Source organism: Anolis sagrei, chromosome X, assembly GCF_037176765.1.
Source record: "Anolis sagrei isolate rAnoSag1 chromosome X, rAnoSag1.mat, whole genome shotgun sequence".
Lineage (NCBI taxonomy): Eukaryota > Metazoa > Chordata > Lepidosauria > Squamata > Dactyloidae > Anolis > Anolis sagrei.
Genome location: NC_090034.1, coordinates 25,456,505 through 25,482,473, shown reverse-complemented (window position 1 = coordinate 25,482,473; position 25,969 = coordinate 25,456,505). Strand labels below are relative to the sequence as shown.

General features: G+C 41.7%; 1 protein-coding gene across 4 annotated transcripts in view; it reads left to right on the top strand.

The window, feature by feature from the left end:
* SYT17 (synaptotagmin 17) overlaps nt 1–24,560 on the top strand; it is a 49,731-nt gene extending 25,171 nt beyond the window's left edge. For all 4 annotated transcript variants that reach the window (XM_060786314.2, XM_060786315.2, XM_060786317.2 and 1 more), the window contains exons 4-8: nt 4,894–5,045; nt 6,658–7,277; nt 10,298–10,418; nt 13,048–13,203; nt 21,387–24,560. In XM_060786314.2, the coding sequence (XP_060642297.2) occupies nt 4,894–5,045; nt 6,658–7,277; nt 10,298–10,418; nt 13,048–13,203; nt 21,387–21,583 (1,246 nt within the window). In that variant the 3' untranslated portion in view covers nt 21,584–24,560. The remainder of the gene's footprint in view (nt 1–4,893; nt 5,046–6,657; nt 7,278–10,297; nt 10,419–13,047; nt 13,204–21,386) is intronic.
* Nucleotides 24,561–25,969: the final 1,409 nt, after the last annotated feature.

Sequence of the window (25,969 nt, the reverse complement as noted above, 5' to 3'; positions counted from 1 at the left end):
GAAAAGGAGGAAGAAGAAAAGAAAGAGAAGGAAGAAGTAGTAGAAGGGGGAGGAGGAGGAAGAGGAAAAATATGAGAGGGAGGAAGGTGAAATATGGGGAGGAAGATGAATAAATAGTAGAGGGGGAGGGGGAGGAAAAGGAATAGAAGGAGGAAGAAGAGGAAGAGGAAGGGGAAAAGAAAGAGAAGGAAGAATTAGAAGAAGTAGTAGAAAGGGGAGGAGGAGGAGGAGGAAAAGTAAGAGAGGGAGGAAGAAGAAGAGGAGGAAGAGGAAAAGCAAGAGAGGAAGGAAGACCAAATATGGGAAGAAGAAATAGTAAAAGGGGAGGAGGAAGAAGAAAAGAAAAAGGAGGAGAAAGTAGTAGAAAGGGGAGGAGGAGGAAAAGGCAAAGGAAGACATGGAGGAAGAGGAGGAGGAAGAGGCAGATGAAAAGTAAGAGAGGAAGTAAGATCAGATATGGGGAGGAGGAAGAGGAAAAGAAAAAGAAGGAGGAAGAAGAAGTAGAAGTAGTAGTAGAAAGGGAAGGAGGAGGAAGAGGAAAAGGAAGAGATGGAGGAAGATAAAGTAGAGAAGGAGGAAGAGGAAAAAGAAGAGAAAGAAAAGGAGAAGGAGGGATTAATTCCAAACTTGATTTTGAGTTTCTTAAAAGATTAGAAAAAAATTAAAATCAAATCTGAAATTAATCTTCCTCATCCTCATCCTTTAGTTCCTAGCTTATTAGATGAAAAGTTGGCCCCTGTGGTATTATAAGCTCCTTCCCCAGTTGACTTTATTTTTCTATCCATTGATGCTCTTGGTGACTTTCTGCCTTGAACAATCAAAGTTTCATCCTATCCCAGATCACAGAGAACTGATGTTGGGCCCAAGTGCGGATGAATAATTTTGTCTCCAACCTCAGAGAAGAATGTAATGATGTTTTGTTTTTGTTTTTTATCTCATCGTAAAACATTGACAATGTGTCGGTTCTTCCTATGGCAAATCTAATTATGTTGACTTAGCACACATGGCAACAACACCTTCCTGTCATTTCCCATCTAATATTTGCTTTCCTGAGTTGTTGAGTAAAAAGATATTATTAATTTTCTTTTTTCCCAAGACTAGCAGGGGCTTTTCGGCTTTACGGATTACAAAATGTGAAAAGTGAAAAGCAAATGCTTCCTGTGAAAGCGTAGCTTGGTTTTCTTCCGAGTCATTCCAAATAAACAAATATTAAATTCAGGAAAATGATTTAAACAGAACCAAGATAGAGAAGAGAAAAGTAATAGTAATACTTGATGAAAGGCAATCACTCATTTCTTTGGTTTCACTTGTTATCCTCTTTGTTCGTTGACATATTTTAAAATGATTTTTCTTGGCTCCAGCATGGGCTTCCCACTCAGTTGGAGTGTTTTCTTATTAACACAGTTGCCATCTTAGCATATTGTACAGGATTTTAAGCCAAAAAAATTGTGAATCCTGTGAGAAGCAACCGGAGCTGAAAACTTTACAGCAGGCATGGGCAAACTTGGGCCCTCAAGATGTTTTGGACTTCAACTCCCATAATTCCTAGCAGCCTATTGGCTGCTAGGAATTGTGGGAGTTGAAGTCCAACACCTGGAGGGCCCAAGTTTGCCCATGCCTGCTTTAGAGATTGTATTTTTCCTCACTGAAGTCCTGCAGCATCATACATTGGACTTCCACATGTTAGCCCTGCTTTTTCTGCACACTTTCTTTATACCCAAGCTTAGGATTTGATGTCTCGACTCCCAAGATGGGCAGGTTTTCCCCTCACTTTTCTTTAACGAATTTGGTTGCTGCACCCCAAAATCGGCCTGAGACAAAGGTGCAGATCTGTGTAATGAGTGTGACTGTTAATGCCACAAAAATGCAACTTAAAGGTGCCTTCAGCAAGAAAGAGCAGTCATCTTTCTTTGTGCAAGAAAAGGTCTGGAAGTGGCGAGGCTTCATGTATTGAAGGAACTAGCAGAAGTCATTTCGGAACCACTGGCAATAATCTTTGGGAGTTCTTGGAGAACGGGACAAGTCTCAGCAGATTGAAAGAGGGCAAAGGTGGTCCCTATCTCTTTAAGAAAGGGAAAAAGGACGACCCAAACAGTTCCTGTCCAATCAGCCTCACATCGATACCAGGGAAGATTATAGAAAAGATCATTAAGGACGTGGTCTGCAAACACTTAGAAACGAATGATATCATTGCTAATAGTCAACATGGATGTATCAAAAACAAGTCATGCCAGACAAATCTGATCTCTTTTTTGGATAGAGTCACAATCTGGATAGATGCAGGGAACGCCGTGGATGGAGCATATCTGGATTTCAGGAAGGTCTTCCTTGGACAAGGTTCCCCATGACCTTCTGGCAAGGAAACTAGTCCAATGTGGGCTAGGCAAAACTATGGTTAGGTGGATCTGTAATTGGTTAAGTGAACGAACCCAAAGGGTGATTGACACAATGCTTCCTCGTCATCCTGGAAAGAAGTGACGAGTGGAGTGCCTTAAACAGGGGTCCGTCCTGGGACCGGTTCTCTTCAACCTCTTTATTAATGACTTAGATGAAGTGTTCGAAGATATGATCATCAAGCTAGCAGATGGGAGCCAAAACCCCTGAAGACAGGAGCAGAATTCAAACTGATCTTAACAGATTAGAGAGATGATGGGCCAAAACTAATAAAATGAAGTTCAATAGAGACAAATGCAAGATACTCCACTTAGGCAGAAAAAAATGAAATGCAAAGATACAGAATTGGGGGGGGGGGGGTGCCTGACTAATAAAACTAATAAAATGAAGTTCAATAGAGACAAATGCAAGATACTCCACTTAGGCAGAAAAAAATGAAATGCAAAGATACAGAATTGGGGGGGGGGGGTGCCCCCCCCAATTCTGTATCTTTGCATTTCATTTTTTTCTGCCTAAGTGGAGTATCTTGCATTTGTCTCTATTGAACTTCATTTTATTAGTTTTATTAGTCAGGCACCCCCCCCCCCCCCCAATTCTGTATCTTTGCATTTCATTTTTTCTGCCTAAGTGGAGTATCTTGCATTTGTATATGTGAAAATGATCTTGGAGTCCTTGTGGACAGGAAGGTGAACATGAGCCAACAATGTCAAGCGGCAGCTTAAAAAGCCAATGGGATTTTGGCCGACATAAATAAAAGTCTAATGCCTAGATCCAGGGAAGTTATGCTACCCCTCTCTTCTGCCTTAGTCAGACCACTCATGGAATCATGCTGTGTCCAGTTCTGGGCACCACAATTGAAGGGAGGCGTTGACTCTAAGCTGGAATGTGTCCAGAGGAGGATGACTCAAAGAATCAAAAGTCTGGAGAACAAGCCCTATGAGGAGTGGCTTAAGAAGCTGGGCATGTTTAGCCTGCAGAAGAGAAGGCTGAGAGGAGACATGATGAGGGCTATTTATCAAGATGTGAAAGCGAGGAAGTCATAGGAAAGAGGGAGCAAGCTTGTTTTCTCTTGCACTGGAGACTAGGACGCAAAACAATGGCTTCAAACCACAGGAAAGGAAATTTCACCTGCACATGAGAAATAACTTCCTAACTGTGAGAGCTGTTCAGCGGTGGAACTCTCTTGCCCGGAGTGTGGTGGAGGCTCCTTCTTTGGAGGCTTTTGAAAAGAGGCTGGGTGGCCATCTGTCGTGGGGTGAGGCAGGGCTTTGAATGTGATTTTCCTGCTTCTTGGCAGAAAGGGGTTGGACTGGATGGTACACGAGGTCTCTTCCAACTATAGGATTCTATGAGTCTATGTAAAAGCATTTTAAAAATTCAATGAAGGTCATTTATTATTGTCTCTTTCATTTTGACTTTCAGGTGTACCCTACTTGACTGTGAATGCAAAATGCTTCATGTGGAGAAGGCAGACAGATTAGCAAAGGCAGTCGTATTAATATTTATGGAACTGGGGGGTTTGCAGTGATTAAAATAAAACAAAGGGCTTCCCTACAGACTTGCAGTGTAAATGATGAGGGACGGAGAAAAGCCACGGAGATCCATTGGTTTCCATGCTGGTTAATCCAGTGATGGAAATGTGATGTTCCAGACTTTAAAAAACAAAACAAAAAAAAACAAACTTGTGTTTATTTCAGAAATCAAGGTAAGGCATGGTTATGTATGTGATGCATAGTATATTAATAAGGTGAGTACCATATTAGGGAAAGGAGGATGGCATGGGGTGGTTGGCTGAGTTTTTGAGTGGGATTTTGAACAAGTGGCATGTATGGCAACTGTCAGTGAGAGGTGCAAGTCAAAGTCAGAGATAAGAATTGAATTCAGTTAGAGATATGACTTAGTTAGATAAGAGACAGCAAAGAACAGAGTTCGAGATGAGCTAGGGCCCTCCTACACAGGCCCTAAAACACAGAAGGAACCATGATAAAAGGGATGTGTGTGGCTAAATGATGTTAAAGGAAAATATGCACTGATTCGGATTAACAGCTAAAAACACGTGTTTAAAAGGTGCACTTAAAACCTGATTTGGACCAAAAAACTGTGCATATTCGCATGACTATATATCTCTGCACCAAAGAAAAACACATGATTTCATTCCGATATACCGGTGTGGATTGCTCCAGCACATATGCGTATTTTAAAATCCTGAAACAGCTGATCAGGGCTGTAAACAAATGGAGCCACAGACACACAGATGGCTGAATGGAAGCACAATTAGAAAGCAATTACATTGAGAATTCTCTGCAGCCATTGCTTTGTTTCGATGTTTATGAAATTAAACAGAGCTTGAATTACAGTAGGGTAAGGAGAGATAATAAGAAATATTGGGGAGACAAGCAGAGTTGCAGTAAATCTTGCTCCTCACAGGACAAAACAACAAATCATTGCGATGGTTTTCCTAGATGACTGTGAAATCTTTTGTTAATTTCTTTCCAACAGGATAAGCAACAGAAGTGAGGACAAAGACGGTGACTCTGACAACACAACAGCTAGCGAACCTCCTGTGACTCCTCAGGACGATTCACCAGATAGAAGACGATCCTCTTCAGATACGTCTCGATCCACTTACAGCCTGACAAGAAGGATTTCAAGTATGGTTGCTGCTGTGTATCTGGTTGATATTGGGGCAATGGGGTCACTCAGCCTCCTAGATTGCGGGCCATGAGCCATGGCAGTGTAGTTTTGCTGAATTTGAGTCAGCAAGGACCCAAGGAAGCAGATGTGTAATGCTGTTGAGGAGTTAGTTCAGTTCAGGTCATTCAATGGTTCTCTGAGCAAATGCAGAGAGAGCATGAAGATGGTAGTTGGCCAGTCCAGAAATTGTATCAGCAGGTCAGAAGTCCCGACACACAATTCAGCATGGTGTCAACAGTCATCCAAAGTGCAGCCACAGTAATCTAAGACAACCAAGTAAGACAGTTGGGAATATCCAGGTTCATTCCTTCAAGGCCATATGTTCCTATTTTGTTTTTTAACCCTATAGAGTGGAGCCTCCCACCTGTAATCCTGTTACTGTAAATGCCTAAGAATATTGCTCTCCCAGCTGTGAGCTGAACTGAATTGAATCGTATTTTTCACTTTCCCTGGGCTCTATCTAGGAATGATTGCACATTTCCTGATCCTTCCACACTCAGCACCTAATCTTTCAGACATTATACTGTTTTTAAAATGTGCATTGTGATTGTACTGTTTTTTTCTGATGCAGTTGTTGATTTTATTTTGTTTCATTTCATTTTATTGTGTACGTTTTAATATGCATTTTCAGGCTTGCCTCCTTGTAAGCTGCCCTGAGTCCCTTCGGGGAGATGGTGGTGGGGTATAAAAATTAAGTTGTTGTTGTTGTTGTTATTATCATCTCTGCCTAAGAGTGTTCTGAGTTAAGAGCTGTCATTCAGCCTGGGTTTGCTTTGATATATGAGTAGTGCTTTGAGTTAAGAGTGAACTCCAGGGGGAGTGCTAACACAAGAGTGCAGGGATTTGGGGCTTCAAGGGAGCAGCCTCTGAGCCTCATGCTCTTGTCCGCTTTGGAAGATTGCAGTTTGCTTTGCTCTCATCCACTTTGAGGAACTTTATGTTGGTTGGTTTTGTGTGATTTATTTTTATCCCTTCATTTACCTTATTTAAATCCTCCTTTTCTCTACCCCGAGGGGGACTCAAGGCAGCTTACAATCACACCTCCATTGTGCCTTAAAACATACAATATCTTTGGCTTCTTGAAGAGAGAGGGAGAGAAAGAGAGCAAGGGAGGGAGAGAAAGAGTCGGGAATGAGGACAGGAGGAAGAAGAAAAGGATGCTTCTGCCTCTTCGCTTTGTGCTGCTTTGGGCTTCTTTGCCACAACTTTGTGCTTCTACCATTTTAAAGTTGATCTTTCTTTTTGTTATTATTCCATGTAAATGTGCATTTATACATTATTTGTTGTTAATAAAGTACATTTTCCTATTTAAAAACATGTAACAAAAAATGAGGGGGTTCTGAGTGGGGCAGAATGGATTAATAGCATTTCAGTGGGAAAATTTGCTTTTAGATAAGAGCATTTTGAGTTAAGAACTCAGTCACAGAATGAACTAAACTCTTAAGTCAAGGTATCCCTGTATCTCCCTAAGACCATTTCGACTTGGGTGGAGTATAAACATTTTAAATAACCAAACCAACGTAATCTCGTGCTATTTATCAACTCTTGCCCTTTGTTTTCTTTCTGGAGGCCTTGAGGTGAGGCGGCCGAGTTCTCCCCTCATTGACATCAAACCGATTGAGTTTGGGATTTTAGGAGCCAAGAAAGAAGTTGTCCAGCCAAGCATCCTGAGGAAAAGCTATGCTCCTGATGACTATTTTAGGAAATTTGAACCAAGACTGTATTCCCTTGACTCCAATAGCGATGACATGGATTCCTTGACAGATGAGGAAATCCTGGCCAAGTACCAGCTGGGCATGCTGCACTTCAGCACACAGTATGACCTCTTGCACAATTACCTCATTGTCCGGGTGATTGAGGCCAAGGACCTGCCTCCCCCAATCTCCTATGATGGTTCCCGGCAGGACATGGCGCATTCGAATCCCTATGTCAAAATTTGCCTCCTGCCGGACCAGAAAAATTCCAAGCAGACCGGGGTGAAGCGGAAAACCCAGAACCCAGTGTTTGAGGAAAGGTACACCTTTGACATCCCATTTTTGGAAGCCCAGAGGAGGACTTTGCTCTTGACCATCGTGGATTTTGACAAGTTTTCACGCCACTGCGTTATTGGGAAAGTGTCGATGCCCTTGAGCGATGTCGACCTCGTCAAAGGTGGGCATTGGTGGAAGGCTCTGATCCCCAGTTCTCAGGTAATCTTTCTTGATATCTTGGTGTGATAATGGTCTGCTTACTTAATATTGGCAATCTGGAATGATGACCAAAATGATCAAAGGCCAGGAAGTCCAGTATCCCTATGAGGAGCAGTTTATTTATATTATTTATATTCTGCCCTTCCCACCCCAAAAGGGACTCAGAGCAGATCACAGAACACATACCTGACAAATATTGGAAAGGAAATCCTATTGAAGGTGGTGCCAGGTTGTTTTCTCTGCTCCAGAGACTAGTATGGAGAAATGGATTCATATTGCAAGAAAATAAATTCCACCTAAACATTAAGAACTTCCTGATGGTATGAACTGTTTGACAGGGAAATGAATCCTCTGTCTGGGCATGTGACTGAGTCTCCTTTTCTGGAGGTTTTAAAATTTAGACTGGATGTCCATCTCTCATGAGTTCTTTTACTATGCATTCCTGTATGGCAGAAAAAAGATTGGATTGGATGGCCCTTGTGGACTGATAACTCTATGATTCTGAGTCTATGACCATTGAGACTGGCAAGTCTGAGCAAAGACAGGCAAATCAGCTAGACTGGGCTTTAATACTACCATATAGGCCATATAGGCTGCATCTACACTGCCATATAATTCAGTTCAAAACAGATAATCTGGATTTTATATGGCAGCAGATCCAGCCTTTGTTGTTTTGGCGTTTTATACCATCCACCACCAAGCCAGATTCGTGCTTTTATTTATCGTGTCAGAAGCGAATTGAGGGTACAGTTGTAATGTATTTAAAAACACAAAGTTAAAAACTTGGCATTATACTAAATGGCCTTTGATTAGCAGCTACCCACTTGGAGTGCCTGGGGTGTTGCTATAAGAAGGTTCTCCATTGTGCATGTGGCAGGGCTCAGACTGCATTGTAATAGATTGTCTGTGGTTTGCTCTTCTCCTCATTCGTATGTCATGGACTCCACTTCATAGCCCCATTTCTGAAGATTGACTCTGCATCTCATGGTGCCAGAGTGCAGTCTGTTCAGTGCCTTCCAAGTCATCCTATCTTCTGTGTGCCCAAGAGGGAGTCTCTCATTCGGTATCAGTCACTGACTGAGGTTCCGAGTGTTAACCTGCCACTTTTGGACTCTCACTTGCTGAGGTGTTCCTGTGAGTATCTCTGTAGATCTTAGAAAGTTATTTCTTGATTTAATACATTGGCATGCTGACTGATATTGGAACAGAGGGTGGGGCAGAGATGTCACTGCCTTGGTCCTTTCATTGCCAGCTGCTACTTTCCAGCATATGTCAGGTGGTGTGACACCTGCTAAACAGTGTAATTTCTCCAGTGGTGTAGGGCATAGGCATCCTGTGATAATGCGGCATGTCCACACCCACTGTTTTAACATGGTGATATGTGTTGTAGATGGGCATGTGTATTCAGTAGCAGAGAAGTGAAACGCTGATGTCTTCACTGTGTCTGGTTTTGTGCCAGTCAGCTTTTGTATGATATTATTTCTAGCACCCACTTTTTACTTGATAGTCAAGCAGTCCTTCCTGTAAGTCAGAGCACAGTCCAGGGTAACTCCCAGGTATTTTGGTGCACTGCAATGCTCCAGTGGGATTCATAGGAAACCTGCTTCATAGGAAATCTGCTACAAAACAGGAGCTTTCTTGTTGAGTTCCAAGGCCAGAGAAACAGGCGAAAACAGAAGAACGACCTGCCTCAGGGGAGCGAGTTTGCTCCATCAGTGTTTAACATTTACACAATAACCAGCTACAGCCAGAAGGGACAGAGAGTTTCATCTGTGCTGGCGATCGTGCCATCACTGCCCTGGAAGTGGATGGACATATGGGTTGGGTCCTTCTGGGGCTGTTCTGGGATTCCATGCCCCTTGCCTTTTCCCTCATGGCAGAAAAGGTCCAGGCATGGGAAGTTACTTTAATTTAATTCAACAACAAGATCAACAACAACACTTTATTTGTAATCCACCCTATCTCCCCAAGGGGACTCAGGGCGGATCTCTGCATATAGACACAATGCAAACATTCAATGCCTGGAGACACAGATACACAGATAAAGGTAAAGGCTTCCCCTTCTGGCACTGAGGAGTAGTGCTCTGGGAAGAGCCTGCACTGAGGAGTAGTTCTGGAAAGAGCCTGCATTGACCGTAGACACCTACTAGGTCATGTGGCCAGCATGACTGCATGGAGCACTATTTACCTTCTTGCCGAGGTGATACCTGTTGATCTACTCACATTTGCATGTTTTCGAACTGCTAGGTTGGCAGGAGCTTGGGCTAAAAGTTCACCCTGTTCTGTGGATTCAAACCACCGGTCTTCCAATCAGCAACTTCAGCAGCTCAGCAGTTTAACCTGTTGCGCCACCGCAGCCCCTTATTTTAATTTAATTTCTTGCAGTTACCTCCCTCTTTCCTTCCCCCGCCATGGGCACAAGAGGTTTCTCAAATAGTTCCCATCCAGGCATTGAAGAAGCTGCATACTCAGACCATTTTGTGTGATGATGGGTTTTTTAAAAAAGTTTGACCAGAAGATATTGGGAGGGATGGGTTGTATTCACTTGGAGGCACGGTCCTATTGTGCACTGCTAAATGAAAACACATCCAAGTCCCTAAGATGGCTTGGCTGCCTTCCAACAGTCAACAGCAAAGAACATTTGATTTAGCCCAAATTGTAGTTAAATGTTGTGGTGACTGAGGCCCCTTCTACACTGCTATATAATCCAGATAATCAAAGCAGATAATCCACATGATCTGCTTTGGACTCAATTATATGAGTCTACACCGCCATATAATTCAGTTCAAAGCAGATAAGATGGATATTAAATAGCAGTTTAGAAGGCACCTGAGATAACATCATGGCAAACACGAGTCAGAAAAGCAGATATCCTCAAAGGATGACTATCTAGTTGTATTTTCAATTTTTAACTTTAAGGTAATGTTTGGTTCTTGGAGACACATGTTTGTTTACCACACTTTCCTCTTGGTTAACACACCCTGTTGTTGTAGCATTTGCTTGGTATGTTTCTTTTGTAGAATGAAGTTGAGCTGGGTGAACTCCTGCTGTCCTTGAATTACCTTCCTAGCGCAGGAAGACTGAACGTAGACATCATTAGAGCCAAGCAGCTGCTTCAGACGGATATGAGCCAAGGTTCAGGTACCCACTTGTGCTTTGTTCTGAATGATGGGCACGCATTGTCTATGTCGCACTGTGTATAACTGAGCAGAGTTACAAGTGTGCAGCACATGGGAAGAAGTGTGCAAAGTTAAAGCGGTACCTTTTGGGACCCTATGTTGTTAGAGAAGGGTGTGGATTTTAATTGACCATGGGCACAGTCTGAGATATAAGTCTTCATCAGATGGAACCAGGGGGAAATGAAGGAAAGAGGGGGAAGTGTGTGGAACTGTCTTGCCCTGTCCCCTCTCATCTTTCCCAGTCATGAGGGATGGCCAGCCAACCCACATCCTGACTGCATTGATGGTTGTATTTCCCTCGCTTCCTCCCTTCTTCTGGCTGTTTGGAGTTGGGTAACTCCAAAGACAGGTGTAGGGCTCACTAAGGACCTAATCAGATGGGTGTAGGAATCACTAAGGACCTCATTAAACAGGTGTAGGGATCACTAAAAAGCCCATCAGATAGGCGTAGGGCTCACTAAGGACCTCATCAGATGGGTGTAGGGCTCATTAAGAACCTCATCAGAAAAGTGTAGAGATCACTAAAGACCTCATCAGATGGATGTAGGGCTCACTAAGGACCTCATCAGACAGCTGTAGGGATCACTAAGCATCTCATCAGAAAGGTGTAGGGCTCACTAAGGACCTCATCAGACTGATGTAGGAATCACTAAGGGCCACACCAGACAGGTGTAGGGTTCCATGTCCATGTTGGTGCCTCAGCCAACTATATTCCCTGTGATTCTATAGCATTGAGCCATGGCAGTTAACGTGTTATCAAACTGTATTTCTTCAGTAGTGCTGATGCTGCGTCCCTCCATTGCAATAATATTTCCTGCTCTCCCCCTTCAGCTGTTGCTTCTGTTGAGTAGCATTTGCTTGCTGTCCAAGGGATCAGTGTATGTGTCTTTCTGTCATTTAGGCTGGCCTTGAATTTTTACCTAGTTGAAAGTCCGCTGTGTACGTTTTGATCTCTGCTGATGAGAATCAGGAGTGAGTCATCAAATGCTTCCATGAATGCATGGAACGTGGCAGCTTCCAAACACCAAACAGAGCTGAGCTGACATTTCTGAGAATATGTTTTACCTGAGAACATTTTTCTCGCTTTCTGTGATACAAAAAGAAGGGCTCTGTGTGGAAATTTTTCTTAATATTCTTCAGCATTTACGCAAGGTTTCCCACAGCCATGCCTCAGGCTGGATCTGCATCTCTCTATAATCCAGATTTTCTGATTTGAACTGGGTTATATGAGTCTACACTGCCCTATAATCCAGTTCAAATCACATCATCTGTATTTTATAGGGCACTGTAGAAGGGGCCTTAGAGTGCCCTATAAAATCCAGATAATCTGGTATGAACCGGATTATATGGTAGTGTAGACTCCTATAATCCAGTTCAGAGCAGACAGTCTGGATGAGTATCTGATTTGATAATCTGGATTATATGACAGTGTAGAACCAGCCCCAGGCAGGCTGCAATGTTCTCCCAGGATCAGGGCAGAGGACTGGATGAAGTTGGAAGAAGATTTGCTTCCAAGCCCTACTGTGGATTATGCTCAATCCATATGACTTCCAAGCACGTTTTAGGGAGGGAGCACCCCTTGCCGCCACACATGGTGTGAGGCATTATGGTAGGGAATGGGATCCTGGATCTCTGGCAATCTTGGAAAAAGACAAGACTCTTTTTAAGAACACATTGGAATTTTCCTTCAAAAGCCCCTCCCTTCTGCCGACAAAGAAATGGTCTCATTGCACATGAGGCACAAACTCATCACTTTGAGCACATGGGGACTCTTCTGTTGAACTCCCCATAGATAACATTAAGGCCATGTTTTGTCCCACACAAAGGTGTCTTTCACTCCAGGATGCAGCTCCAAGTTAGGTTACATTTAGGCAAAGGAGCAAAGCAAAGGCATAGAAAGTAGGAAGCCATCTACACAGAGTCAAAACAAAGCAGAATCTCCAGAGAAAGGGAAGCAAATCTGCAAAGGAGGCACCTTCTACATTGCTATATAAAACTCAGAGTATCTGCTTTAAACTGGATTATCTGGCAGTGTAGACTCATATAATCCAGTACATTGCCATATATCCAGTTCACAGCAGAACATCTAAGTTTTATATTGCATTATATTGCATTTTATATCGGGGCTGGTGGGGACAAGAGACAGGGCCTTCTATGGGGTGGCCCCTCGGCTATGGAATTCCCTCCCAAGTGAAATCAGATCCACTCCTTCCCTCCTGACCTTCCAGAAAAAGGTGAAATCCTGGCTGTGGGATCAGGCCTTTGCGGACTAGATCGATGTGATGGTAGAGCTATGGTTTAATGGACTCTGATGGACTCGAATGGACTGTGTGTAGGATGACAATTTAATTCTGGCGATTTTTCTAATGTTTTACTGTTTTTATGATGTTTTTATAATGTTTTATACTGTTTTTACCATAGATGTATATTTATGCTTTTGTTGTCAGCTGCCCGGAGTCCCTCTGAGGAGGTCGAGATAGGACAGGATATAAATGTCTGAAATAAATAAATAAATAAATTCTAGATGGGGCTTAGATTGGTTTGGAATAGAGCTTCTTTAGTAGCTGTCTTTGTGCTAATTTCCTCTCCAGATCCCTTTGTGAAAATCCAGCTTGTTCATGGATTAAAATTGGCCAAGACCAAGAAGACGTCTTGCATGAAGGCCACCATTGATCCATTCTACAATGAATCCTTCAGCTTCAAAGTCCCACAAGAAGAACTTGAAAATGCCAGCTTGGTCTTCACAGGTAAGTTCTCCAGTCTCTTTTGCCGGATCATGCTTATCCAATAAATCCCTGTCTACATAGTCCATTAAAAAGAACTTTCCCCCTTCTTCTGTGCCATGGTATATGTGAAGGCATCCTGTGGTGAGGCAGAAAAGTATATATAAATAATAATAATAATAATAATAATAATAATAATAATCAACTGCAGGGCTCAATACTATCTCCCATGTTGTTTAATATCTACACTACCCTACATCCTAGGATCTAATCTCAGATTATTTGCTTTGAATGGGATTACATGGATCTACACTGCCATATAATCCAGTTCAAAACAGATAATCTGGGATCAGAAACTGGACAATGTAGATGGGGGTCCGAGGAGGCCTTTGCACTCCTGACAGTTTCTGCTCCCGATCTCCAATACGTTCTGTGACTCTTGGTCTGCTCAACCTTCATGGTGCAATAGTCCTGTTGGAACTCACTTCCAGGTTTCATTTCCAAGTGCAGGATAATCTAACTGGACACACAACTTTTAAGATTCAATTTTCTCTCTCCATTCTTAGTCAGCTCAAGTCAGACATTGCATCAAGCCGTGGGTATAAAACACTCCTGTGGTTTAATGTGCGGGTGGAGAACCAGCCTCCTTCATGTTGCATGCAGCTATGAAGTCCTCTGTGAAAAAGTACCATTGATTTGACACGACCTTTGTCTTTTTGATAATCCAAATCGTATACACCTTCTGCCTTGTTTGCAGGCACATTCATGCTTTGAGACGCTTGCTACTGGCCTCAGTAGCAAGCGTCTCGAAGCCTGAATGTGTCTACAAACAAGGCAGAAGGTGTATACTTTTCATTTCAAGGTTTTGCAAGGATTCAGCACTAATCTGGGTTGGAGGTGGAACGGAGAAATTGCAACACAATAAAGCCCCATCCACACTGCCATATAAGGCAGTTTGGAACTGCATTATATGGTCAGTGTGGACTCATATAATGCAGTTTTAAGTGCTTGGAAATGGATTGTATGACTGCGTCATGCAGTTCAGTCTGCATCACATTTGCAGTGTGATGTTCAGACCGAGCCTCTATTGACTATAGTAGAATTTTCCCTTCCCCTTTCTTTATATTTTTCCTTTCTCCCCGTTGTTTTCTTTTAACACTTCAGTGTCTCTGTTTCAATGGAAGGCTGAAAAATGATGCTGTGGTTTTCATTTTGTACATGAGAGAAACAGGCATTCTGCTTGTGAGGAGAAGGTGCAATTGAATCCATTCAGTTGTTTCCAAACATTTCATCACCAATTTGTTGGTTGCTCATCAGCAATTCAGATCTCACCCGTCAGATGCAGACATGCTCCTCTCTTGAAAGGAAGCAATTAATGAGAACATTCTGCACCATCTTGAATATTATACTGTGTCAGGTGTGAAATTATGGGACCATAACTTGCAGTCCACTCGATGGCCTCATTGTTCACAAAACCCCAATCTTGATTAGAGCAGAGGAGGAGGAACCCTGTCCAAATGCCATTTTTGGAAAGATCTTGCAAGTGTGTTTAGGCCGGGGGTAGAACCAAAGCATGAGTGCGGGAGGAGCAGATATAAATCTTGGACATTTCAGACAAAGCACAGTTTAGTTCTGTGTATGTCTAATCAGAAATAAGCTCCAGTGCATCAGCTCTCATGTGTGCAAAATAATCTCAATGACGGACTGTGTCGCGACACATTCGTATGTCTGCTGTAGTGTGTCGCATGAAGGTTATGAGAAACCTCTGAGTCTATAGGAAGTAAGCAATCAAACATATATATTTAAAAATACAAATGAAAAGGAAGATAGGGAAGACTATAAATAAAGATAACGATGATGATGATTTTAATGAGATATGTTGTTTCCCTATGCATTTTGTCATTACAATTTATGTATGTGTCTCCATATCTCTTATAAGGCTGGGTTAAGCTCGGGTTTTGCTAGACAAACTGAATTACTGTGTTGCAAAATGATGCATGTCTAAAAAGTGTGCCCTATATCCCAAGATCTGATTCCAGATTATTTGAAGTGGATTATATGATTCTACACTGCCAGATAATCTGGGATAAGGTAATCTCAGATCTGATGCTTGGCTTTAATAATAATAACAACAACAATACAACAACAGCAAAAAAACAACAGCAAAAACAGCAGAGAGGAAACAGGCAGGGACATCTAATTACCTTTCAAGAAGAGTTTGCTCCAGGCACAGTCAGACCACTGTATGCTAATCAAGGTGGTCAGTTGAAATATTCACACCTAGCCCAGCTGACAAAAGTCCTTTATCTCACCCTGGTCATTCCACAGATATATAAACCCCTTCCCAGTTCCAACAGACCTCACCTCTGAGGATGCTTGCCATAGATGCAGGCGAAACGTCAGAAGAAATGCCTCTAGAACATGGCCATATAGCCCGAAAAAAACCACAAGAACCTAACAACAACAATAGTTATACAGTGTTCCCTCGCGACTTCACGGTTTGTTTTTCGCAGACTCGCTGTTTTGCGGGTTTTTGCCTCCTGGCAACAATGGAGTGTAGAAGGGGGTTTCATCCTCCCCCACAGGAGAGAGGCAGCCAATCATTTAAAAAGAGAGAGAGAGGAGATATAGAGCAGTATATAAATTACTGCATTATAGTCCCTTCCTTATAGCTAGCAAAAAAAGAAAAAAGAAAAAAAGAGGTGCAAGGTGCCTTTAAATCTCTCCTTGCTTCTGCCTCACCCTCAGAATGTGAGGTATATATATAGCATCCCTACTTCGCGGATTTTCACTTATTGCGGGTGGTCCTGGAATGTTACACTTGCAATAAGTGAGGGAACACTGTAATACACTTTATTTATGCTCCACCCTACTCCGTTAGGGAACTCAGAGCAGATTACATCATTTACATACATAGCTAAACATTCGATGCATTTACAATCATATACAATGAGACACACAAATGCAAACAAAGGCAGAGGCTTCTCCATTCATTTCTGGCTTCTGGAGGCAGTGCTAATCTTTGGCTCTGGGAAGGTGCTTTCTTCCATTTTTCAAGCCAAGGAGCCTGCATTCTCATCTCCTGATTGTGTGGCTGGCAAGATTGCTTGGATTATATGGCAGAATAGATCCAGCCTTTGATGGATTTGTAACTGGTTGATCAGCCAAACCCAAAGGCTGCTTACAAGGCTCCTCTTCACCCTGGAGAGAAGTCTCACTAGGTTCTTGCCATTCAACATTTTTATTAATGAGGGAAGAGAAGGCATGCTTATTGAGTTATATATAAAATAATAATAATAATAATAATAATAATAATAATAATAATAATAATAAATGTGCTGGTGCCTCACCAGACTATAACTCCCATGTTTTCATAGCATTGAGTGATGGCAGGAAAAGTGGCACCAAACTGCATTAATTCTACAGTATAAATGCACCCAGGAGAAATGTACAGTACTACACTTTAAAAAAATGAAATTCAGAGATTGAGAATGAGTGGCACATGCTTTGAACCAGAGTGCATGAGAAAGCGATCATAAACTGAACATGGGTCAACAGTGTGGTGTGGTTACTAAGAAAGCCATTGTGATTCTAGGCAGTGTCAATAGTAATTTATTGTCTAGAGATCAAGAGAAGCCACAAGAATCAGTGTGAATTGTTTCTGTTCTTGACATCTCAAGTAGGGAGCAAGTTGCACATTGCAAGCAGTGTACCAGTGAATCACACAGGCTAAACGGTTAATTATTTGAAATGTTTTACATAATGTAAAAGGGAAAACACTCTCCATGGAAAGAGAATCTTTGGTAACATATGTTAGGAAGCTGGCATACAGATAGTTTGCATGGTGTTGGAATGAAGGAAAGAACACGTTATTTTGGGTGGTGGATTTTGAAGGCGAGGCTGGCACTTGTGGTCATAATTGACATTTATATTTCTGTTATTCAAAGACTTTTTGTTTCAGGTTATATGCTTTGAACTGGATTATATGAGTCTACACTGCCATATAATCCAGTTCAAAGAAGATAATCTGAGTTCTATATTGCAGCATAGATGGGGCCATAGTTTAGCATTATGTGGACACGTCATGGTGTGCCCTGTGCTTCCAAGGTCTTTCTCTACTACTTCAGGCTGAATTTACACTGCCATATAATCCAGATGATCAAAACAGATACTCCCAATGATCTGATTTGAATTGGATTATATTATAGTGTAGGTTTATACAATCCGGTTCAAATCATACAATCTGTATTATCTGCTTTGATAATCTGGATTATATGGCAGTGTGGATCCAACTTTAAAGCATAGGTTCTGTTTATTGCAATTTTCCAGTATGAGAAAGAGTATCAGAACTTTTACAGAACAGTTCTTGGCAGATGTTGACTTTTCTTAATGGGTATTGGTAAACGTAAGGAACCTTGTGTTGACTTCTTTCTTAACATAAGGAACCTTGTAAACATTTCCTTAGCTTAAAGAGCCATTGTCTCTGATAATGTAAAGACATTAATCATTTGTCACTGGCCATCAATGTCAGCAGTTTAAAAGGTAAAGGTAAAGGTTTTCCCTTGACATTAAGTCTAGTGTCCAACTCTGGGTGGTGGTGCAATGTGGCTGGCATGACTGCATGGAGTGCCATTACCTTCCTACCAAAGCAGTACCTGTTGATCTGCTCACATTTGCATGTTTTTGAACCGCTAGGTTGGCAGAAGCTGGGGCTAACAGCGGGATCTCACCCCAATTCCCAGATTTGAACTGCCGCCCTTTTGGTCAGCAAGTTCAGCAGCTCAATGGTTTAATCCACTGCACCACCGGGTAGTAACTTTTAATTACAGTTCATGAATTCTTCACCTCTTGTAGTTTTCCAGGCTTCAATCTTAGGAGGGCATCTCTAGACTATATAGACCTCAACCATACATTTTTCATACAATTCAATTCAAACTGTACATCAGAGCATTACTGTACATCAGAGCATTACAGACCTCTGAACAAACCTCTGAGATGCCATTAGCCACAGATGCAGGTGAAACCTCAGGAATGGATGCTACTGGAATATGGCCATACAGTCAGAAAAACTTACAGCAACCCAATCCTTACACTTATTTTTTTTTAAAGAAGCCAAGTTGTTAAATAGTGTTTTCAAGCTGGCTTGCTTCAACAAATCCATTTTGAGTGTTAGCCACAGAGTATCAGGTTCAGATGGCAATGCAAGATGTGATTAAACAAAACGGAAGACGAAAGCTTTCACCCTTTTACAGCTTCAGTGAGAGGAGACAGAGGTGAAAGAAACAAACCAAAAGCTCTCTTAGGCGCCTTTTCATCATGTTCAATAATGTCCTCAGGAGTTTCCTCCTAATGCATAGCTGAGTGCTGCCATTTTTGGCTATATAAACATGCTGCTGCTGTATTTGTTAAAGCACAGATTTCAGGGCAGGTCCCAAGACATCAGTAGGGGAGTGTGAAAAATAATATTCGCCTGATAATGTCATGTCTGGGTGCATATGTGCAGCCCTCTGATGTTCTTTTCATTGTTCTGAAGGAATTTGTCCCACATCCTTGGATTGCGTGCTACACCACGTTGTGCCTCTCTAAACCTCTTTCTCCAGGGAGAATGTCCTGCAGATATCAGAGGAACACTTGGAGTGTTGTGGTGGGCCCTGGAGGGTGCATTAATGGCCCTGCGTGGCTCTTTCTCAAAAAGGGTTTTCGCAAACACGCTAATGACTGAAAATGAATGCTTTGTAGTTCTGCCTGGTCTGCACCTGATGGCTTCTCTGTAGATCAAGCGCGCTGATAATTATCACTTGGATGACTCATAGGTTGCCAGCATTTGGAAAAATGAAAGGTTAGAAGAATAGCGTTTGCTCTTTAAAAGCAAAACAGAACTTTGATGCTGCTTTGGATCTTTGATGCAGCACATCGACCTGTTGCTGGCAGCACATCATTCAAGGCAGGAGTGTACTAGAAAATGTTGAAGCACAAGGGTCCATCATACAGCTCTTCCACACAGCGACATAACCGAGAATATCAAGGCATATAATCCACAATATCTGCTTTGAACTAGATTATATGAGTCCATGTAATCCAGTTCAATGCCATATAATCCAGACTTTATAAGGCTGTGTGGAAGGGACCATAGTTAAACCCTTAAGACATCTGGTGTTCAGTAGCATCAGGGAATATTTTCTCTCTCAAAAGTCCAGCTCAGGAGGAAGGCAACCTGATATTTTCCAAACATTTTGGACTGAAATCCTGGGTGGGACTTTTGGGAATTGTAGTCTGCAATACCTGTGGACTAGGTACCAGGACCTAGGTATCATGTTTTAATAGTTTTGTGGTATTTATATGTTTTTATCTGTTTTATTGTTTTATGATGCATTGTATTGTATATTTGTTTGAATATAGTGTTCCCTCACTTATTGCGGGGGTTCCATTCCAGGACCACCTGCAATAAATGAAAATCGGCAAAGTAGGGACACCATATTAATTTTAATATGTATACATTATTTTATATATTTTATATATTATTTTCTTACCCATGCTTCCTTACCCACCTCCCAGCCCATCCCAAGGGCACCTGCCTGCCTCCCTGGCCTCCGCAGAGCCTCTGGAACCATGCAAGCAGCAGCAGGTCAGGGAGGCAGGCCTTCTCTGCCACAACTCAGGCCACTGAACTTCTGGGGTCTGTGGAGGCCAGGGAGGCAGGCCTTCCCCACTGTGCCTCTGGCTGCCACACTTCCAGGGTCCCTGGCCTCCACTGGATGTAAATATTTAATATTTAATATTTTTAATTAATATTTTCCAAAACCCTCAAAACAGCAAGTCTGCTAAAAGCGAACCATGAAGTAGTTCGGAACACTGTATGTGGTATTGAATATTGCCAAACTGTAAGCTACTCTGAGTCCCCTTCGGGGTGAGAAAGAGCAGGATAGAAATATAGTAAATAAATAAATAAATACATAAATAAATAAATACCTGAAGTGTACAGTAAAAATAACAATGAATGAAGATTTTATCCACACAAAAAAATGAAATTAAAAAAGGAGTAAGATAAGGATGCCCTCTTTCATCTCTGCTCTTTATTCTAGCAGTGGAAGTTTTGAAAAGAAAGATTAGAGCAAGTAATAATATGTAAGATCAAACAATAAAAAAGAAACTTATAAAACAAAATTGTTTGCAGATGACATAATGATTTTAACTTCAAACCCATTAAAGAAGCCCTAAAAAAGCCCTAAAAATTGCCCACCAATTGATCTAACAGAGGCTTTTTCTACACTGCCAGATAATACATGTTATCAAAGCAGAACATCCACATTATCTGATTTGAACTGGATTATTTTAGTCTACACTGCCATAAAATCCAGTTCAAAGTGTATAACGTGGATTTTATTCAGCTTTGTAGAAGAGCGCAGAGACCCCTTCCAAACCACCCTATATCCCAGGATCTGATCCCAGATTATCTGCTTTAAACTGGATAATATGAATATCCACTGCCAGATAATCTGTGATAAGAAGATAATCTGGGATCAGATTGTGGAATATAGGGGCAGTGTCGAATGGGCCTGATATTCTTGCTGTTTCAGTACAAATGTATCCAGTACTTAATATCAATTTGTTTTAGTAGGCACCTTTAATACAGAATCCTTTTTTGCTTTTTTAAAAATGTTATTTATAAATTTATCAAACAAAATGTATAAGTATACATTCTTCCTTCTTTTAACAACATCTTAGACAGAAGAGTATGTCATATTATGTACAATGTAACTAAAAAAATCAAAAAGATCTTTAAATATATTTCTTATCATTTTTTTAAACTTTCCATTACAACTTAAACTATGCATACCCCTACCACACACCTTTTATCTACTTATACAGGTTTTCTTTTTTATAATTAGTATTATACAATTTTCCCCTCTTCCCCTTCCCCTTAGTTTGTGCCCCCTTCACCAGGACCAACCTACTCATGTTATTTCACAATTCCAAAATGTCAATTCCAAAACAATGACATTTTGGAATTGCAAAATCCTTTTTTCTAGCAGGATTTCTACATCTCCGTCACTTCTGTTTATTTATATGTGCCTTTGTATTTTTCTTCAAAACAACAGGGAAGTTTTCTTGCAGTTTGAGGGCTAATCAATGGCCACAAACAGTTTTTGTACTGCACGTTTCACCTGGTTTCAGCTTTATTTTTCATTGGTATTTGTTCTCTTCAGTCTACGGCCACAACGTGAAAAGCAGCAATGACTTCATTGGGCGGATCGTGATTGGCCAATACTCAACTGGCTCACCTGAATCCAAACACTGGCGAAGGATGCTCGGCTCCCATCGCACCGCCGTGGAGCAATGGCACAGTCTCCGGTCGCGGGCCGAATGCGACCGCGTCTCACCAGCATCCCTGGAGGTGACATGAGGAGGACGGTGACAATGCTGCCAACAGCTATTGAGCAGCAATAGATACACAAGACAAATCACCCACATATTTGCACACGGACACCATGGAATCAACAGCAACTGGTAACAGAATAGTTGCGTTAACCTCCGTGCCTCCGTCAACATTCACTCATAAGTCCCATTGTTTACTTGTTTCAGGACCATGGACCCACCATTTGTACCAGCCACTACATTCACATTTATGGTCTTGACATTGCTGTGTAGGACAGTGGAGACTGTTCCAAAGGTGTTTCACAGATACATTATAAGGATTCCTTTTTGGCCTGCTGTGTCATTGTCTAGTGCAGACCCCAAACTGAAAATGCTGAGTTGCTTTTCAGTTGCCTTTACTAAACCTTAACTCTACATCCCTGTGAATCAGTGTATTGGAAGGTGTCCGTTCCCATGTCTTTTTGTTGACGAATGTGCAGTAAATAGGATAGAATGTCAAAATGCTGTTTTAGGATTAGAGTGTAGGGCACAATCAGTCATGTCTAAATCCAGTCTCTTGCCTGTGTACACACTTTTAAAAATGTGCTGTGTGTTTTTCTGTCTGGAATTGAACGTGTGGGTGGAATGTAATGGAAGCAACCATCTCTTTCCTCTTCCTCTCATGAATTGACATTGTGTCGCATGAATCCAACCTCATGCTGCCAAAGAATCCCTGGGACACTACCGTTAAAAGCTACAATGGGTCTACTTTTATGGAAACCCATTAAAGCCAAGCTGTCTCTTTTCCAAAGTGGGGGATTCTAGGCTACAGTCTGTCTCTAGAATTCCAGGGGTTTTCAGAGGTTTGGAGTGTATGAGCTGCATCATTGGCTTGCTTCCCCTCTGCAAACATGAAATGGTACAGGACATCTGTGTACAGCAAGAGCCAGTCATCTGGTCAGATGGTTCTGGACTGTGGGACTTGTACTCAAGAACCTCTTAAAGGCCAAATATTCCCCACCACAAATGCATGTATGAGGTGAGGGCTGTTAAACTCAACTTCATTGAGAGCCACATCAGCCTCAGGGTTGCCTTCAAAGGGCCACTGAAGCCATGGGTGTGTCATGAATACTTTTTAAACATTAAAAACATTAAAAGGGTTCTTTTATTTCATTCACAATGAGACAAAGTATACCACAGAAATACAAAGAAAATAAGTAGACACACAGACTCTATAGCTACATTGGGTACACAAACAAGGGGGTATTACATTTCACTCAACAGTCACACACATATAAACATTCATCATGCATAGATTGCCATCTCTTCTTCTTTCTCCTGGAAAAGAGATCCCGAAGTAGGCCAGATTGTGTTCCCTGCAAATCTGCCATTCTGCGAATACACCATCTCCTTCTATCCATTCAGAATCCTCTGGTCTGCCACAATTTTTGGGCAATAAAATATTTCTGCTGATGTTGTTCCAAAAGTTGTAAACGAATGACAGGTGTTTTCTTGCTAAAACATGCTGACTCCATCAGTTCCTGCGCAGATGTTGGCTTTTTTTCCTTAACTGATAATTGGTTTTCCTTCTTAAGTAAGGAATTCTTGTAAACACTTCTTTAACTTAGAAGAGTCATTGTCTCTGGTAATGGAAACATGTGTTTTCCACCAAGAGTTCAACACTTAATCATTTGTCAGTGGTCATCTATGTCAGCAGTTTAGCAACTTTTAATTATACTTCATGAATTCTTCACTTCTTTTTGTAGTTTTCCAGGCTTCATTTCTTAGGATGGCATCTTTTGCTTCTGTAAGTCCCAACTATACTTCTTTCATACAATTCAGTTCAATCCATATATCATTTTTGTCAGACTGAGAATCTGTGGATACAGAGAAAGGACCAATTGTAATTTCTTTTACATAGTGGTCGGTGCCCTTTAGTTTTTCCCCTGTTTGGTCCCCAGATGAGTAACAACTCCCATCCCTTTTGATGATCCACCATGTGGACCAGGAATGATGGGAATTGCAACTCAACAGAAATTTTGGCTCTGAAGTTGGGCAAATTTTAAGGTCAGGCATCATCTCCACCAGCCTTGCATCTCAATGCAAATCTCTCTCTCCTGACTCAACAGAACAAAGTGCAGCCTCCCAAATATTCCTGTATCCCAACTCCCATCTGTTCTAGCCATGATAATGTCTAATGATGAGGAATACAAGAGTTGTAGCCCGGCATCTGGAGGAGGGCCATATACAGTGACACAGGAGATCAGATTTGGTGTATGGTCCTTGAGTTGGACACACATGTATTAAACCTTGACCAGACTGTTGCTTGGTGTGCACCACTAGGCGCGTGCCACTAGCTGAAATACTTTTAGCCTTCAAAGAACAGGAAACAAAGAACAGGTGCCTTGAATGCGATTTTTCTGCTTCTTGGCAGGGGGTTGGACTAGATGGCCCATGAGGTCTCTTTCAACGCTATGATTCTATGATGGAATCAAATGAAGAGGTGGGGAACTTGTATAAAAAACCTTTTAGAAGCCTTTGAGGAAACATTCACTCAGAGGCTCATGCCAAGTTGTTTCATCAAATTGTGACATCGACATGAGCTGTCTGCCCTCCTCCCTGTTGGATTTCCATGTGTTGACCTATTCCTGTTTGTGCTTCAGAAAAAAATTGCCTCACCTTATACTTAAAAACATGGTGATTTTTAGAGTCTATATCAGTGTTATCCTAGCAAGCCAGCACACTGAGCCCCAACCTGAAAAGGACATCATCGCCACATGAGAAAAATTCATGCCAGTTGGTTGGTAGAAGCGAAGGTTGTGGGGCTTTCTTAGTCCTTAATCATGAGGAGGCAGCCATATCTTCAGTGTATTTTAAAACCATGTTCCCCCTCTTCCCCAAAGTGGCAAGTCCTCAAATTCAAACAGTTCTGCTTGGATGATTCTGTACGGTTATCCTCCTGATCAAGAATATGAGAAGGCATATTTAAAGAAAATAAAGTTCTGTCTATTTGTGTGAAGAATGAAGCAAGTCTTATTGTGTTTTTTTTTTTGTATACTACTTTCCTAAAGAATGACAACCATCAGTGTTTTTATTTTCTTACCATTCTCTCGAAGAGAAATTAATCTGAGTTGAGTTGCTGTGAGTTTTCCAGGCTCTATGGCCATGTTCCAGAAGCATTCTCTCCTGGTGTTTTGTCCACATTTGTGTCAGGCATCCTCACAGGTTGTGGGGTGTGTTGGAAACTAGACAAGTGTTGTTTATATATCTGTTGAATGTCTAGGGTGGGAGAAAGAACTCTACAGATATATAAACCTCACTTGCTTAGTTTTCAACAGATCCCTCAACCTCTGCAGATGCCTGCCATAGATGTGGATGAAACATCAGGAGAGAATGCTTCTGGAACATGGCCATACAGCCTGGAAAACTCTCAGCAACCCAGTGATTCCGGCCATGAAAGCCTTCGACAACACTTTAATCAGAGATATTCCGAACTCACAATTGTTTCTACAGAGTGGCACATTCAGCCAAATTTTGCATTGTTAAGCATCTTTGCTCTTAAATCCAGTGTGCCTTTTTATTTATTGGCTTGTTTTGTATTCCAGCTTTCTCTCAAAGTAGAATGGCACATATGCTTTGTAGCTGCTTTGCACTCCGTAAACTATTTGTCTGCCCTTGGGTGGGATGGAGGATGCTGTTCTATCTCCAGGATTGAAATAACATTCATTCGTCACATTCAAGTCCCGCTTGCCTTCCATGAGCTTGCAAATCAGGCTTGCTAATGGCACCCTTCACACTGGGTTAATAGACAATGGTTACTTCTCCCACTATGGGCATTATTCCACACATATTGTATATTATATACTTCACTTGCTTGACCACCATCAGATCCTCTGAAGATGTCAGTAGCCACAGATGCAGGTGAAACATCAGGAGAAAATGCTGCTAGGACACATTGGCTGTACAGCCTGGAAACACAACACTCCAGTGATTCTGGCCATGAAAGCCTTCTACAATACAATTCCTACAAATGCTTGCTAGTTAGTCTTACTACATTGAATGAAGATGCTTGTTCACTACGTGTTTCAATAAAGAACACACTCCAGGTGTTGTCTTCTTGTTGTTGTCCCTGGAATCCTGTTTCTTTCTGCTCTTTTGATCATGGGTTTGCCTGATCAGTTTGGCTTCAGGAGACAAATGGGTTCTGCTTCCCTGATGGTTGAAGAGTGAAAGAGCTTTGACCCACCTGTTATTCCCAGTCACCCTTGTAATCCTCTTCTTCGAATCAGCACTGACCTCCTGCACTTCACAGACCAGTTGTGCAACTTAAAAGAAGTTAAAGAGGGTCAGCTGCATGCAAAACAGGCAGAATTGTGCATGAGTAAGTATATACAGTCCTCCTTGTGTTCTCTTGCTTTGGTATGGCTGCAGACAT